The sequence below is a fragment of the Lepisosteus oculatus genome, chromosome 11, assembly GCF_040954835.1.
Source record: "Lepisosteus oculatus isolate fLepOcu1 chromosome 11, fLepOcu1.hap2, whole genome shotgun sequence".
Lineage (NCBI taxonomy): Eukaryota > Metazoa > Chordata > Actinopteri > Semionotiformes > Lepisosteidae > Lepisosteus > Lepisosteus oculatus.
Window position 1 is genome coordinate 16,065,315 of NC_090706.1, and position 18,391 is coordinate 16,083,705.

The window sequence follows — 18,391 nt, forward strand, 5'->3', positions numbered from 1 at the left end:
TCTCACACAGTCCCGACCATGGCCACAGGTAAGGTCAGGTCAGTTACCTGGTCATCCTGGCTGCTGCGATCCTCTGCTGCATCGTCGAGCTCGAAGATCTGCTTGGACAGGCCTCTCTGCCTCTCTCTCAGCTTCTCCGCAGTGATGGCGCTATAGATGGTACTGAACCGCTGGTACCTGTGCGACAGATAGGCTCTAAGACAATGCCAACCCTGGTTTTCAAAGAGCATGCATTTAAACAATTCAAGCCACTTCTCAAACAGCACTAGAAAAGAAAATGTTCTTTTGAGGGGGTTTAATGCATTACTATGCCAACTAAGCAGACACCCAAACCAGAGCATTCCCCCTCTAACACTAATTTTCCTCTAAAACCTGAACATATACCATTGGAATATACCAATGAAGCCATTTTATTGGTACTCATCTGGTGAATGTTCATATTTTTAATTTTTTACCTTAAAATGCAAGACCTATAACAAAACAGCCCCAACATCATGATTTAAAAAGAGAAACTGAAGGCTTGGTTACTTACTTCCTCTGGATGATGAGCCAGTCATCTGTGTAGACACCCAGAGCATCCCTGACACGAGGGTCCAAGGCACTACGCAAACAGCAACCAAAACCACTGTTAAACACCAGTGCTGTGCTACAGGTGTGCAGACGGGCACATAATGCCCACCACACAACGCTTTATAAAGCATTCTGTACAGTACGCAGAACAAACAAAAACTCCTTTGTAATTTTAGGTGTTAAAAAAAAAATCAGCAATAATTGATCTTAAAACCGTTACAAAGAGCTTAGATGAAAGACTGCTGTCCAGGACTAGGGACAACCAAACCTAAGATTACAAAGCAGGCAACCTTGAAAAAATGTTGGCATAACACCAACCATGAAACAGAGCAGGAAGAAACACGATAGCTGAAAGCGTAATGTATTGTAGGTCTTGTAGGAGCCTGTCATTTATGTTTAAATCACAGACATAAGACACAGGGAGAAGCAGAGATCTCTGCTCGCACTACTAATACGACAAGGCTCTGAGGCGCTGTGGGTCACTCACTCATCCTCAGGCAGACCAGGCTCCAGGGTGCGACATTCCCGCTCCTCCAGGACCAGCTCCAGGTCGTCGGCAGGGAAGTCGACGAGCTCCCTCAGCAGTCCGGGCTCGGCCGCCGGGGGGTGGGTGTTGACATAGTCCTCGAAATCCACCGGCTCCACCACCTCAGTGAGAGGCACCTGAGTGACACACACACACGCACTGACTCACCCGGCTCTCAGCACAAGGACACAGCTACAGCTACACTGGAGGTTCTTCACCCACTGATCTTAGCAGTGAAGCGATGTTAATAAAGCAGGCATTAGCTCCTTGAGACGATTATTAACACTGCCCATTTGGGAAGATCAGCTGCAAGAATAGTGGATGACTGGTCACTTATATTTATTCGCTGGAATAAGCAATTACATATTGATTTAAGTTAAAGTAATACTTTAGTGTAAAAATGTCAAAATAGTGAAAAAAAATGTATTTCGCAAACACTTTCTCTCAGTGTATATTTAACTCCATAGACTGAAGTCCTTGATGTGGTATCATAGCACAAGTATTCCTCATCACTCGGCTCTTGCATGTTTAGACAGTTGAAAGTCAGTTGCGGATTCTGTAAATCACTCAAACTGGGTCAGAAGGCAAGGGCACAGCCAGAGATATAAAGCAGTCTGGCCTGCACAGGTCTGTGATTAGTGCTCTAACTAAATGGTTGCGTGTTTATGTCCACTTAGCTGCTAGAATATGTACATGTAAGGTGTAAGGTCAGGATAAGGATAAGCTGTGAGTGCAGACTACAAGCCTGTGGGGTTGGAGTGGAATTTCCCAGTGAAATGAGACTGAAATGCCCTGTCCCACACTGTGGAAGGCCCCACAGGAGACCAGGCAGCAAACCAGCTGGCCCAGGCCTGCAGCAATAGCAGGTCAACAGCTGCTCCCCGGGGATCAGTGATGAAAATCAACCTGGTGGTGTGAGGTGTAACAGAAGGGGGAAGACGAGAAACAGCATTGTGGTTTGCGGCTTCTCTGTGGTTTCTAGTGGATATTGGGATTGAGTGATAGTTTACACTGTCTATTCACTATCTTGCCAGACACCCTTCTTTCTGGCTTTAAAGAAACAAATTCTTTCAGTAAGCTGGGGCAGAAAATTCTGATAATTATTCTTTTTAATTCTAGGTGATTCTAATTGAATAAATAGACTAACTACTTAACTGAGAACTCTAGTGTACAGTAACAACATCCAGAGAACACATGAGCCGGTTCCCCTCTGTGTCTCCTTTGAGTTAAAATTACTTGCTTATCTATTTAATCTCATTCAGCATGCTAGGAGAGTAAAATACAGTTCGAAAAAATATGCTATTTTAAACATCACTGGAATATTTCACTTTATTTTTTCCTATGGAAGTAACAAAAACAGCACAGGAAATTGCAAGTGCAATTCGGGTCATTTTTGAGAACCATAAGAGTGTAAGATTAAAACATCCAAAAGTTTGTGCCTGTATTTAATGAAGAACAAAGACTCTTTTAGGCAAAACAGCCTTGTCTGCTTTGTCCTTTCTTTCCGGATAAATATACTGGAAGAGGAAAAAGAGCTGGGAAGACTGTTCTCTGTGCTGAGGGGGCTTGGAAAATCAAGACCCGCCTACTGCCAAAGAAAAACAACAGCAGACAGAAAGCAGAGGGAAGAAAAACAAGGAGATAAGGGCGCTGGCAGACCTGTCCTGCAGCAATCTTCTCTGAAATCACACCTTCCTTTGAACCAGAAGGGCGGGGCAGGACAGAGGCAATAGGAAGCATGTCGGTGCTGGGGTCAGTCTGCCCAAGGCTGTGCTGTACTCCTGCTGACACATCCACCTCAGCACTCGCTGTGCAGCCCAAGCCAGGGAGCACACACTGTTACCTCAACACCTGAGCACAAAGCCTGGCCATATCAGGTCAAGACTGAGCAGATCCCAACACAGCGGAGCTCCACATATGAGCCATACATGCCATTATTGTGCACAATAAGGCTAAAGCTCATATTCCAAGAATGGGGAGCATAGCAGACCCCTAAATCCCATTGTCCATGAATGTGTCCGAGGTCATCAGGACACACAGAAGAGATGGAGAGATAGCAACTTACGGACTGCTGGGTTCCACTTCGCTTCTTGGACAGCTGCGGGGAGCCATATTCCCGGGACACTTGCTTCCTAACTTCAGCTGCCACAGTCCTGAGAAACAGAGAGAGAGTGTCAGAGGTTGACCCACTGCTCTAACACCATTATACAGGCATTGGAACCAGGGATAACCTCACTGAAGAAACCCTACACAGCTTGAAGATAAACACAATCCTGCTGCATACTGGTTCGACCTGTTCCAGGTTATACACACTGCAGGCTCTATAACATATTGTAATACTCTATTACATACTGGACAAATTACAGAAACTCTGAAACAGATACATGTTTTTTATTATAAGACATGTGTATCTGAATATGCAAATTTATTCAAAAGAAAGTCTCCAACAAGAAATACCATACAACTGCTGTTGGCCTGAAAACAATATAATCTTACTTGAAGGGAGGCACAGTGTGATGGTTAGGAGATTCAAATCTAAGAAAGCACACACTGGTCAACTGCATCCTTCAGTGGTTACTTCTGCTGGATCGAGCCCTGCCATCTCAACACCACCCCACATCATGGGTTTGGGGTTCAAGGTCTTGCTCAAGTCAGTGGGAGAGCTTGAATCTGAACCAGAAATCAATGCCCTCTAGCCAAACCTCTCAGCCACCTCACCACCTTACATGATCAGGACCATCAGGTCTTTCTTTCTCTGCTGCAAGCTCCACCCTCCTGCTGTGTCTTTAGGATCCTGGAGCTCAGTATGGCAGTTCCCCTTTCCTAAAAACATTTCCTATTGTTGCTGTCAGGTTTAAGTTTAGGGGTCCTTTGTCTGGTAGCCTGGAGTGGGTGAACAGCAATGTTGAGTGGGGGATATTGTTTCTCCCTTTATCCAATCTGACCTGTGTAAGATAATGTAAAGACTCTGCATATGGTTCGAAATTGCGATCTTGTAAGATCTGACTAAAACAAAAATATAATTAAAAATGTGTTAACTGTATGCTAACACAGCCTTCTTTGCTCTTTTCCACAAGTACTTTTTTTTTATTTTCATGAACAAAGTTGTAATCTGTTTCCATGATAATGACAAAGTGTCATATGCATCTGAGTTTACCACTGTGCATTTTTGTCAAATCTGGCTAATGACTGATATCACTGAAAACAAACCTATTAAGACGTGTCAACTGCAAAAGTTTCAGTTCATCCACTTTTTCCAGTGATGGTAATGAAATGCAAGTTGGAGCCCAAAAATATAACTCTGTCTTTTCACCAAATCTGTTGAGTTATCAGATGGCACGGGCAGGCTATCTGTTGTGTGTTTATTTGTTTTAAGGTCATGAGTGTGTCGCTTACCACAATTTCTGGTAAAACATGCATTGTTCTTTTGGAATCCATAAATACAATGATGTTTAAAGTTAGTCTAGAAGTGCAACAATACACTGTGTGAATCCCTTGGATTATATTTAATCTTTCATATATTATATTTATCTTCTGTTCCCTATATAAAATATGTAAAATATGCACAGATGGGACATAATTCAGTGATAACTCTGGTTTCAAAGTGTCAATTCTGCATCTTGGAACAAATAGCTTATTGAAAACAACAGGCAAATCCCATCTTGCAATCAACAGTTTTCAGTAGGTATGACTTAAAATTGACATAAACCTACTGGCATCAAACATTTTAAAAGGAGAATGTGTGAAGTTTCAAGTTGCTTTAAGTAGCAAGGGGCGTCTAAACCACTGTACTTCAGAGCCCTGTGTTCTTCACTTGTGATTCAGACCTGCCATCTCGCAAATCTGATTTTGCAAAGCAGGTGCACACAGTACAATGGAAGAATTGTTTCCCTGCTGTACGGAAGGTTCACACTCCCACCACTTCATGTGTTCAAAGCCCAGGAAAGAAGCAAGATGTACAGTGATCAGAATCCACAGAGGACATAGGAGAAGAGCAAAGGGTTAACACTCACTGGATGGGCTGATCCCACCAGCTCTGATCCGAGCCCTGATTACAGAGGGATTGAGTTAGGATGTGACTGTAGGTCCAATCACACAAGCTTCTAATCATGGCACCCACTGCTTAGCTCCAGATAACAAGAGCAAAGACAATCAAATTGAAAGCTCTCTCATTATGTATTCTATATACTCCATTTTCTGCCATCTCCCTTCATAGTACAAAAGTAATGTATTCATATAGAGTTCTGACCAATCACTATAGCTTCCTAACACCAGAGATAACAAGATCAGAGGGTGCCAAAGCGTCACTGAAAGATCAAAACAGAGGTACGTTTTTGAGTGGGGTAATATACACAGAATAAGTAACAAATAATTCCCTGTACTAATATAGTGCATTAGCCTGCAGGCAAAGCCACACCATACTAATCACTGGGGCTGGGGTCACCTGACATTGCCAAGGAAGCAAGGACTCTGATGTATACACAGTATTTCACACCAAACAAATATTCTATGTGCTTTATGCATGAAGGACATTGTGTCATTGGTCTAATTTTAATTAATTTAATAAACTATTTTAATCATATGGTGATGGACAGAACATTCTGTAGGGCCAGGCTCAGATAGAAGGCACCTACACTCACATTCACTATTTTAGACACTATTTAGAGCTCGGCCATGCTAAACAGCACTGTTTATCTAAATCAGTTTGCTGGTCTGCTCTGTTCTACTCCTTCCCTGTGCATTTCACAGGCTCAGACTCCAAAATCTCCAAGCAGAGGTTTGTGAGTGTTTTGCGTCATAACAAGCGCAGGTAGTTTAATACAATTAAAGATCTGGTTTCTTAAGACTGACATTACTGAATCCAAAAGGCAAAGTGGCAAAGTGCTGCCTTGCCGAGCAGGAAACGCTGCCCTTGAGTGCCTGTTTCTGGAGACAGCCAGCCTCAGCAGTGGGGGCAAGCAGCCCAGTTCTCACAGGAAGTCAGAGCCGTCTACTGCAGGGCAGCACAAGAAGAGACAAACACATCTGGAGGAACTGGTGCTGGTGGTGCATGAGAGATCGTCACCAAAAAAACACACAGTAGTGTCCTTCACCCACTATGCACAGGAAGAATGGCAACAGAGATCCTGGTTATTTTAACATGTATGCTCCTCCACACACACACACAGCTTCACCAATCCATAGGCCACAGATTATGTGCTAGTATAAGCGTCAGGCTCTGCATGAAGTGCAAGGTCAGTCTGTATTGGAGAATGGTGTTTTAGGGTTTGATTAATCTTAAAACATATCACATCATTTCTTCCTCGTAATCCATTATGGCTCTCCAATAATATGCTTTAGCTAGTAACCTCTCACCTATCTTTCTCAAGGAAATGTCAGTAGAGAGCCATCTTTAATTCCTTTTAATCTGGCTTGGTTTCATTTGTCTATTCTGCCAGATCCCTATGGAAATCAGAGTATGTTAACAAAAGTTTCGAAAGGTCAAAGAAATTCAGGCACTGCTGGAGGTTCAAAACTCACACAAAGGTAGGCAAAAGCTTGCTAACAAGGATCGGAAGCCATTAATCTGCCAGATGGGCTGTATGCTTATAATCTCCTTTGCTTTTTAACTTCCTATTTTGATGCAATAAATAATTCTGTATGCTGAATAATTTATTATTCTGCAAATAACCATAAAACGCTGCCTGAGACTCCATGCACACATCAGAAGCCAAGTAAAAAAAATGCAGTGATGGAAGTGTGGGTGTTTGTTCAAGGACCAAGCTAAAGTACACAGCAGAGTGAGCCTTGCAGTCCCCTCTTTCTGCACACGTTTGCCTTTCCCAGGCTCGTCCACGGGGTCTTGTCAGTCACGCACCCTGTGGCTCCTCATACAGGGGAGAGAACACAGATCCCCAGCAACGGGGTCAAGTGGTCTTTATCAAGGACACATGCTTCCTGCTTCCTCAGGCTTGTGCTGTCACCAGTGTCCTCTCCATAGTGACTGGAGTCGGGGTGCAGGCCTTCACACAGTCACAGCCCCATCTTAATGGGACCCCCACACTGTATCCTCTGTGTCAGAGCAGGGCAGGTTAACTTGAAATTAGTAAAGGGCCAAATCCTCCACCCACAACAAGGGCTGCTAAAGAAAGGGTTCGAATCCCAACTCAGTCAGTCTGCAGATTTAAAAAAAACAAGTCCTGTATCTTCCAAGCAGCGTAAGAGCACACAGTATTGAGTGTGACAAAACTGTGAAAAGCAGGAGAAACCAACTGGTCTAACTCCGCTAACTACAGAATGTTACAGGAAAGTCCAATTTCCTGTAAGGCAGGACATACACTGTAAACAAACAAAAACTGAAAATGCGTTCTTAACCATTATCATAATTACTATAAGTTCCATACTCTCTTGTAATCATCTGCATGCACACATGACAGTGATCATTAACTTAGCTGATGCTTGTAGCTGAAGTGATTTATACAGCTATATATATATGACTTTAGTATGTAGTTCAAGGATAATCTATTAAAAAATAAAATATATTACAGTTCTCATTATTTAATACAAGTCTTTGCAGGACTCAGGAACATCACAGGGAAGACTGCACACCTTCCCAATTCACAACCCTGTAGTGCAGGTTTTTCCACACCAGGTGATCTGAAACACATGAGAATTTTACAAACTGACACTGAACACTGAACCCAAATGTTTCTGAAGGTCCTGTATCTGAGAATTTTAACAATAACACTCTGACAACAACATGCCGTAAAAATAATTTTGTATAAATTCTCAGAAAGCTATACAAATAAATGAATTAATCAGATAAAAAAACATTCTAAAATCTATATAAAGCAAGAATTTGGATTCTGGTGGGGAGGAACATTCTAAATGTAGTAAAAATCCCATTCAGAATCTCTCAGACAATTCATATTGTGCTTTACAATAGAAGCCCTGTTTATTCCTGCTCCCCAGCTGTAGAGCAGGTTTACAAAGATAAAGCAGGCTGCTCCCCTCACGAGTTGAGGAACCTGGTCTCAACAAAGCCTTGCAAAAAGTAAAGTTTTGAAATCCTTTGACTGTGGAAGCTCTGAAATACTATCCCCTGTGAAGGCAATGTGACTTGAAGTAGCAGGAGGTTGAAGTCAAGGTAGCTGCCTTAAACCTGATCCCTTCCTTCGCAGCCTGGCCTGTTTAAAGCACAATCCACTTCATTTCTGGCTGGGAACATGAACACATGACTCAGCCGGGAGGGGCCATCCTGCCTTATCTCTGTGGCGTGTGTTGACCTGGCACGGTGTCCTGAACACCTGACTGCAGGGGCGACAGGCCCGCGCTCGGCTCCCCAGACAGGCAGGCTCTCCTTCCCCTGCACCACTCCCCTCTTCCTGCGACCCCTCTCGCTCTGTTCTGCCTACAGTTTTCTCGAGGCAGACGATAGTTTGCTCGACAGGTGCACCTGTAGAGATTGAGGGGCCTAGTTTTCAGCCAACAGCAACAGAGAGCTGTTGACAGCTTACCTCAACAAACCACCAGTGCTAAAACATGTCTGAAGGACAGACTCCGTTGCATTGATTATTTTAGACCTGCTTTGAATTGTATTACTATTAATACCTTTACCTAATGCAATGTATTTAAACTAAATGGTGGCTATAAAACAAGTATAACAGACCAAGAGCTACAAAAATGCCAGAATTTACACAAAATTAAATGAATGGTACTGGTAATGTTACATTTGAGACTGGATTAACACAGCAAAAAACGGGCTCAGCCAAAACTGCTAGTGAAAAGCTAAAGCAAATATCAATTTAATGTTGCAAATCTCTTCTCCCAGTCTGGATCAGGTTTTGTTGCTGACAACACTCTTTTAGTGAGTTTTTCTAACCTGTCATAGGCTCACCCTGCTCAGGTCAAATCAACGCAATTAACAAAGGCCTGTAGGAACAGATAAAACAGAAGGCACAGAAGAAAGAAAGCTTACAGTCCCACCCCTTAAGCCAGAGGTGTAATTCAGTTACACCAAGTGATTCATAGCAGCACTGCTGGTACAGGAGTGAAGTCACTGTGTGTCAGTGATCCTGGAAGACAAGGGTTCCCAGAACCGGTCCTGCACACCTGCTGGGTTTGATTCAGCCTCAGTTCCACAACTAAACCTTTGATTCACTTAATGACAGGGTTAATTTGAACTGTTGGACTGATGTGGGCTCTTAAACACTGCTTTTTAACAAGTGCATTTTTGTAGTAAAATAAAATCTCAAATTCCTGAGTAGAAAAAAAATCCTGCAAATATTCCAATCAAGCAACCTGTTAGTTCAATTAAAACCCAGGTGAAATGAGGGCCAGCAGGTGTGCTGGCCCCCAGGACCAGGACCCTGAAACAGTGCTGTAAGAGGATGAGTAACACTGAGCACCTGTCTCCAACGGCTGCCCAGTTCAGCACTCCACAGCACCTTCGCTATTAAACCCTTCTCCTTGGCTGATCACCAGCATCTGTCATCATGGCTTCCCAACTCTGGAAATATATTTAAAATAAACAATTCTGGCACCACAACAGACTAACCAGAGGCTAGGGAGGCTACACAATGAGGCGTGGAACTGAGAGCAAAAGATTAGATTCCCACTGCACAACAATTTGATCCACTTCAGGTTTGCCAACCCGCAGGGCTATTGTACAAACAGTACCAACGCAGTAGAAAGGTTGTGACTGTATGAAGCTTCTGGTGTTAACATTCTGAACCAGTTGCTACACAAAAAGAAAAAAAAGGAAAACAGCTGTCATCTTCTTTCTGCACCCCTGAGAGATTTACAAGAAGAAAAAGAAGGGTGAAGTATCTTTTACTGACAGGTTTTCTCTCTCTGTGAAAACAGACTGGCTGCAAGCGTGCAGTGATGGACCCCCCACCCCAGAGGCACGATCCCACAGCTGAGCTTCCTCTCCGGTTTCACTCTGTGCTGTAATCGCGGTCTCAGGTCTGGGCTGCGATACTGTTGCTATGGCACTAGGGATAAGCGAATTGCATCTCCCAGCTACAGGCCTGACAGCTGCAGTTCTCCTGGGGGTCGACAGTGCACGCAGAGCAGACGCTTTGAAACAGAGCTTCTGTGAAACTCAGTCAGAACTCTTCTAGGGAGAATATTAGTCAAGGGGATCAATTAAAGTGCTAATATTTAGACAAGATGTACTATTAAAGATCTCCTGGGTAACACTTTGCACTGGTCTACACTTTTGGACTGGAGTAGTATTTAGCAGGACCCACTGCAGCTCTGATTGTTAGGGTATGATGATATCTCACAGCACTGATTTCAAATGTCTTTACATCTCATGATCAGGGTACCAGTCAGGAAAAGCCAGAGATGTAAGAATTTATTAATATAAAATCAAAAGCTCTGCAAAAGTTTCAGAGTGCAAATCAAGTAGCTTTTGTGCCCAGACACAAAGCCTCTGCCTCAATTTCAGCCCACTGTAGGAAGAGGAGGAAGAGGAAGATCTGGACCTGATTAAAGGTTTCACAAAAACAAACTGTTCAAAGGAAGGGTATAGTCAAATAAAGATCAGCTTAATTTTGAACGCTATAAAAATAAGTACAGTACATTCTTTAACCTGGTATTTCCAATTATTTTTTAAATAACCTTTTGTTATGGAACCGCCAATTCTTTTAAGACTTGGCTGCCACACCCAAAGGGTCCTCCGACTTGCCCACTAAAGTGTAATGTGTCCTTTGACCCCCTGTGAGCTCCCCATCACCTGACAGGAGGGTTAGTGAGCACTGGAGGAGAGGTGTGTCTCTTACTGACATCACTGCAGGCACCTGGCAGGTCATAGGAGCTGCTGTTCAGAGAAAATCTAGAGTGTCCCGGCTAACTAAAGCCAACCATACCCCTGGGAGCGCTCTGCCAATGTGCACCACTGAGTGAGGGACCCTTGTCGCAGTCAGGTACTGCTACCAACCCAAGGTTCTACAGATTGTTAATTAAGTAATAAATTTACAGTAGTGACACAGCAACACAGAGGTCTTAGCCTAACCTCTTCATTAACTTTACACATTACTCCATTACACATTCAAGTTATGGAAATAATTTAAAGTATGGCTGCAACCCTTTGAAGCTCAGCGTGAATGTAAAAGTCCTTTTAAGTCAACAGGAAGGCAGATGAGAAGTGAAACTGCAGATGGGATTCAGTTCCCTCTGTGACATTTCAATCGAGTACTCCTGACAGCAAAGGTGTGCTGTCACAGGACAACAGAACCTAACAAAGACAAGACAGAAGGAAAACATCCTGAAGGAAAAGAGCCATGCTGGGACCCGGATAAGGAGGGCAGGGGAGGCTGATCACAGAACACTGTGCCTAACATGAGGCTTCTTCCTCCAGAGCTCCGAATGCGGCTCACAGGGAGCTCTGCAGATGAAACTTAAGCACTTTGTGATTGTTCCTTCTTTTGTTGAGCTCAGAACACAGTAAGACCTCATCAGGGACACCGGGAATCCCCAGGAAAAAGCACCACATGCAAGTCTGAAAATAAGAAAGGAAAACAAAGCCCATGAACACCAGAGAGGGGTTGATCTACTAAGTAATCAACTGTAGACAAACAGGAAATAACACTGAACTGTCCCTTCATCACCTAAACACAAGAGCCAGAGGATAGGAACAGGCCTTAAGACAAAATGGGCATTAATGGAATATTAGGAGAGTGTGCAGTACCTGGTGTAACTAGTACAGTTAACTCTGTGGTTTGCCAGCAAGTTACAGAAAGATTTGAGAACTCCATAACTGAACTGTTCCATACATAGTCAAGTGCATTTCTTGGACACAGTTAAAATCCTTGCATGTCAACTATTTTTATGTTTAGCCAGAAATGTCTTCAACAAAGTCAGGAGTAACTCATTTCTGGACTACTACAGTTAGGGATGCCTAAAAGATCTCAAACTCAGGTAATTGACTTGTGCAGTTCGGCAACTAGTTTCCCATGCTTTTAAAAATCCACCAGAAGAGATTTCTAGCTAATCCATCACTAGGTAGACCCACAGAAACGATCAGAGCGCAGTTTCTGTGGGATAAGGACACTGTAGTGGTCTCAGTGTAGCTAGGTCAGGCAAGTGCATGTCTTCTGAGCCCCATTCCTCAGCTGCGCACAGGAAAGCCAATTTCTGCACAGAGCTTTGGAGAATCAGGAAATGGGCTGCACCTTCCCACCCTTTCCTGCACTTCAGCTGACACAATGGAGCCGGAAACGAGAGGAACTTCACCGGTTGCCAGGATCATGCAAAAAAACCATCTGTTGAGCCACCTCCTGCAGCACGTACTGACTGAAAGCTGAGATTCAAAATCAGCCATGGTGCGTATCACTCATGTCCACTCTAAACAATTAATTTCTTTGCCAGGGTGCCCTGTTAATATCCAGAAAGGTTTCAGATTCTCCCCGTCTGCTATGATTATAATTTTGGCTGACAGCTGAAATTTACTGTAGAAAGAAATAACATCAGAATGAAAGAAATGTCTTGTCACACATCACAGGTATTTACACTCCTTACACAACGTGGCCCCATGACTCCTTCACTCTGCCATTCCTTCCTGAAAGTGGCCAAGCATTCCTACGCCAACCGAGGGTAAGCATGGTAATCCCAGCAGAAAGAGTGTGTGTCTTTGCACATGGCAGAAGCAGGCCTCCTGACACAATCCTAACAGGATTAGCCAGTCATGCTCACCAACAGTCCCCCTGCCACCTTCTGGTATTGCGAGTCTGAAACATCCTGACTTCAGAACAATATAATGATAAAGATATAATGGCTTTATAATGCAAGAAATAAAAAGACTGCAATCCTGACACCTACTACAGCAATAAGTGCTCAAGTTTACTGTAAGGACAATACTATCCATGGCTTCTGCCAAACAAACTTAATTATGGATGAGCAGCTTCAATATTTGAAAGTTAAAACCAGAATGCTGGCATTCTGAAGCGAGGATTTGGTGCGTTTCCAAGCCCTCAGCAGTATCTCTAGTGTAGAACACATTGTATAAATCAGCTACCAAATTCTTACTTATTCATCTGTCTTCATGCGCATCAGCATTGCGATTGTGACTGGTGAAATGGCGCTTTGTTACTTCAACAACCAGGCCGACGACGAGCCAAAGGAGGATCTTCAGTCTCTGCAGACAGGCACTCCAGCCTGCCTCACGCCGGCCTGGCTCTCACTGACAAGGGCCCCCATCTCTCCGCACCCCTGCGAGACATCTCCGGCTCCGCGGGCCCCTCCTGCCTCAGTGCCATCTCCTCCAGTCTCCAGCCTGGGCCGGCGCCAGGGGAACACAGCAGGCTCAGGCGGGGGAGACCGGCTCTGTGCTCACACGCAGAAAGCTCGAACGGGCCCAGAATAACACACACAGGGCTGCTGAAGGCACCGAACAATCACTGAACTACAGAGCCTATCTCCAGGCTTTACACGCAGTGGTGAGTTAATGATCAATTGCTTCCAAAAAACAAGTATATCAAGGGCCTGTGACTCCCCCGGGGCATTCAGATCTTTGTTCCAAAAAAATCCTGAAATTTCAGTTAAACAAGTCACCCTGTAGTTACAATATCTATGTAGGCTTTAAAAATCACTCAGTTAGCAATAAAAAGACCTATAAGTGGTCAAGGGCTCCCCAGAGCTTCTCTAAACGTAACCCAGAGGACAGAAGTGGAAACTACCGGGAAGTGCGTTTGAAATCAAGATCAGGTGGCACGCCTTTACCTAAAGTGTGGTGGAAGGGAAGGTGGGAGCCATGTTGTTGAAGATGATATCCTGTTTTTTTTTTCAGGAGATGGCTAGATGAGATCCTCAGATAAATTAACTACTATGTACCAAACAGGTTCTCTCCAACGGAACCTCTCTCACGTACTTGACTCCGAAGGCCGGAGAGGGCCTCCTGTGGATGGATCCCTGGCCACCTCTCTCCCGCCTTGAGAAGGGAAATCCCAGAGTGCTGTCAAACACAGTGCTCACTTGTTGCTCAGAAAACCAGTTTGGCATGCCTCGCCCCGCCTCCCCCATCCATCAGGAACACAGAGCAACACCTTCCCTGCCAGAAGGCAGATCGACGGCAAACACACAAGGGAACCAGTCTCCCGCCAAACAGCCCTGGAGTCACGGCTGTCTGGATCAAAGCACCTGCTCTAGACCCACTCCAAGAGCGAACAGGTACAGCAGGGCCACCTTCACAGAGGAGAGACAGCCCACAGCACAGCTTCATTTAACTGAGGAGAAGCTGGTTACAGGGTCCTACATCATCTGCACAGGAAAGAGATATTTCAGGGGCAGAGTGGTGAATCACAAACACAGCGAAGGGCACCCCAAGTCTCGGGGCATCACAGTCCAGAGCACAGAGTGTCCTGTATCTGCCTGAATCGCCAGTTATGCCTGCTGACTCAATCTAAATCCTAAGAAATAAATCAGATGTCCCCTTGAGATGGCTAGCTAGCTAGAAAACAGAACACATCCGAAAACATGTATACGTTTTAACAACTCCTCGATCTAATCCTGCCACATTGTATTCTAAACCTGAATTCAAATGTAGTTACCAGCACCACAATAAAAATGAAGCACAGTCCTTTACGCCTGTGACATGATGAGTGAGATAACGTGATTACGTATGCCCTTTTGCTAAGCTGTTTACTGGGCACCCGGCCACACAGATTGCTAAACTGCGTTTAAACAGTAGTCATAGTTAGCATTATTCGTTCTGGAGCACGTACGCGCCGTTATGGGTGTTTAGTATGATCTGCATAGCTATAAAAAAGATAAACGTGAGGTCTCGGGGTCTGTCCGGTTTACCACACACGCAGGGAGGGGGGGAGGCAGCCATCCAAGCTTGGCTAATACAGCCAGGCAGAAAAGTACGTTTTTACAGACTTGCTTTCAGCCGCAATGATGGCAAAAATAATAATTACGGGACAAAAACAAACACAGTTCATTGACCGTGGTGGAGGACAAGAGTGCCTCTCGTGTGACTGACAATGGCAGGCGAGCAGCACGGGGATTCGCACGAGCTCCATTAAAAACAAGAACAGTTTAAAAGTTTAAATCCACGCGCGCGCACACAAGAAGCCCAACCGACGAGCAGCCGTTTTCGCACCGGTCAGGCACAGACTCACACCGGCTGTCTCCAACCCCTGATGTCGGAAAGGTCCTAGCGAAGAGCCGGGGCTTATCGGATATCTACAGGAAACTGGATACAATACCCCGCCCCCCCCGCTAATGATCCCAGGAAAACAACACCGTCAATACAGGCGTATTCAGTTTCCCCACGACCAAAAAAAGTACCTGCGCCTCCTCTCTTCTTAATCATGTACAATCCGCAAGTTATTTACAACGACAATACGCTGCCTCCGTTTCAGTTCAGCTGCTGCCACTCCAGAACTACATCTCACATCGCCCTCAGCTCCACGCCTGCCCCTAGCAAAACAGTCCTCGTCTTCGAAAACGAGTTGTTAAATAAATTGTAGCCTCTGCTACAAGCCTTGCGTCCTTGCACACGGGGGATTTTTGCGGCGAGTCTGTATTCAGATACCGTTTCCTCGTTTAATTACAAAACACCAACCGGCTCTTAAAACATTTCAATGAACTGCAACGCCAGAGTTGTGCCGGGCAGTGTTTATTAAAAAAAAACTCCCTTACTAAACAAAAACAAAAATAAGTTTTATTTTTGTGGCCGTGGTCAGAGCTTTCATTCCCGAGTGATCACTTATCTTTTTAACACGCTACTGTTTCCGAGACGCTCATTATTTAACTACGTTGCGTTTAATCTCCTATGCCATTCAAACGATACCCAAAACCCCGCAGCTGTTGGGGACAAAAACGTCGTGTAAGGAGTCACACGGGCTCAAACCCGAACCAAATTCACACTCCGAACAAAGACGGATCGGCCGCAAACTCCGACGTGACACCAAGCAGCTTGTAAAACTAGCCAGGAACGGGGTCCATCCCTGCACCAGCACCTGATAAACCAGCGAACGAAAACTAGCCTTAAAAAAACACAAACATTTCACGCAACTCTCCTTGATCGTACCTGTTAATCTTGTGAGCGAAAGCCCTGCGCTCGGTGTTGGAAGCTGCCATCCCAGCCGCGATCCATACACGCTGTTTTTTCTCTCTCTCGCTCTTTTCCTTTCTTTTCCCAGATTCGTTTTTCTTTCTCTCTCTCAATTACTGTACATTGTCCTCCCGAGCGACGCCGCTTCCTGATGCCGACGGCGTGACGGGCTGCCCCCTAGCCGGGGCCGGGGGGAACTGCAGCCTGTGGGAGGGAGCGACCAGTCTCCTCTCTCTCCTGTGCTCACTCACACGGGACAGCTCCCAGACTTGGGATACGTCACGCTCATGTCTGATTGTCACATTTCCCAGAGCTTTTCTGTGCCTCCAAGCAGCTATGTCTTACACGCACGAAGAAATAAATACAAAAAAAAAAACATGTAAGCGGTAATTATATAGACATTACGTATTATACAAAAGCCATCCGCCCATACAGCGGCACTGCGCAGCACTCCTACATGAATCCGCACAGATCATCAGAACCTGTACATTTACTCCCCCACAGACACCCCAAACGTCTATGATCGCACGATACCCCCTCGTGTTTGCACAGAACCACTAATTGCACCTGTCCTCCTTTACCGTGAGCTCATGCATTGAGTAGTTTGATTAACTACTTCTCACTTTGTTGCGCCTGCATTGAGAGTCTTTGAAACGCCTATCTGAAGGCGTCAGCTGGTGGTGTTCGAGATCCCCAATGGTACGAGATAGGCACCGCAGCACAAGTAGGGCTCACTCAGTCTTACAGGCTCTTGCACAGAAGAGGACCCCGCAGCGTGGTCGCGAAAAGAGAATGGCTGCTTGCGGGGGAATTACAAGAAGGCCAGCGTCGCTCCAGCAGCCTAGCAAAATAAGCGTCTCCGAACTGCTCCTCCAAAAAACAATACCATTCTGTTGAACGGGTTCCTGGGCACTTCTTAAAGTGCATACACAATGTTGTCACTTCTGAGGAAACTGCGCACCGATAGAGCCTGTGAAACGGGACCGCGCACAGCTCTGCTCAGGACTTCGCCGGTTCTGGGTGCGTGTGAAACGAAACAAAATGGGGGCTGTATTTTCTCACTTGAGACGAGGGTATTCGCCTGCCTTTGAACGAGTAAACAAAAACATGTCGTGAAAACCACTTAGAGAAGAAATTACCTGGATCTGGCGTGGATCACGGCGGCCCGGCAGGGGTCAGGGCTCCTGTATATGGGGGTCTTGGGGTTCAAATCCTGAGAGGGGGTATCGCTCAGATCACTCCGATGAAACGCCCTGCCGCAGATAAATATATACAGATACACAACATACGTGTTTTTAAATATCGACCAATTAATAATAACTCAGGCATTTAGCGCCCATTCAAGCAGTATGCGTGAGGCGATAGTCCAGCACTACAGTATTAAGATTTAAGGCGTTATCTGCTCATTTTAGTGAAACTTTTCAAACTTCAGACTGGTTTTCCATTTCCCAACAAATCGATACCGGGGAAAGTCGGGCTATGTCTCCCCTTTCCAGCAGCGAAGGGGACGGTATCATTCTCACGTTCTTTTTTTCTGGGGTGGGGGTTTTTATTTATTTTTTCTTACGCGCATTGCTAAAGATTAAATGTTTGAAAAAAGAAGAAACCGGCTTACTTTCGCCTTTACTGGTAACGGACTCTGGGTTTAACTGAAGCCCAAGCATCGAGTTTTGACTTCGAAGCCCGGTGAATGTCGGCAGATAGCAACAGGAGTCCATTCATGACAAAAGTTCCTGTGAGAAAGATTTAATGCAGAAATTGAATGCATTGTTTTTTAAAAATATATTTTATTCTGCGATTCCCGCTCGGTTTCAGCAGTTGTTTTTTTATTTACCAGCGGGACAGAGAATCACTGACCTCACTATATCCTCATTCTCCCAGCCCGCCTTCCCGAACGTGCCCGCGCTCCGCCTCCGGGTTCAACGGCTTTCTCGGGAAGCGCATGTGGTGTCTCGCGGCGCCACCTTGCGGTGCGAACGCGCACAGCAGCCGTGAGCACGCCCGGCTGCGCCTTCGCGCGGAGAACCGAACCGTGCGCGATCCGCTGTTCACCTGCCGGGAGTCGTGACAGTGGTGGTGGTGATGAAGATTTTAGTAGTAATACTTCAGGAACGGTTAACGTGAACTCAATCAGGACGGTGCAGCTGCAGGTCGCAAATCTCTCACAGACCTACACATCATGTCCCAAGACCAAAGGCTTTGGGGAAGAAAAGGTCTCCCTTTGTTGTTGGGTTTTTCAAACTGTACGGCTT

At 45.1% G+C, this 18,391-nt stretch overlaps 1 protein-coding gene across 4 annotated transcripts in view; it reads right to left on the reverse strand.

Annotated features, from left to right (window-relative positions):
• dock6 (dedicator of cytokinesis 6) overlaps positions 1 to 18,095 on the reverse strand; it is a 70,226-nt gene extending 52,131 nt beyond the window's left edge. For all 4 annotated transcript variants that reach the window (XM_069195803.1, XM_069195802.1, XM_069195801.1 and 1 more), the window contains exons 1-8: positions 17,997 to 18,095; positions 17,755 to 17,872; positions 17,279 to 17,392; positions 16,116 to 16,479; positions 3,162 to 3,249; positions 1,058 to 1,233; positions 533 to 601; positions 48 to 177 (exon numbers count right to left, since the gene is read on the reverse strand). In XM_069195803.1, the coding sequence (XP_069051904.1) occupies positions 48 to 177; positions 533 to 601; positions 1,058 to 1,233; positions 3,162 to 3,249; positions 16,116 to 16,165 (513 nt within the window). In that variant the 5' untranslated portion in view covers positions 16,166 to 16,479; positions 17,279 to 17,392; positions 17,755 to 17,872; positions 17,997 to 18,095. The remainder of the gene's footprint in view (positions 1 to 47; positions 178 to 532; positions 602 to 1,057; positions 1,234 to 3,161; positions 3,250 to 16,115; positions 16,480 to 17,278; positions 17,393 to 17,754; positions 17,873 to 17,996) is intronic.
• Between the last annotated feature and the right edge of the window lie 296 nt (positions 18,096 to 18,391).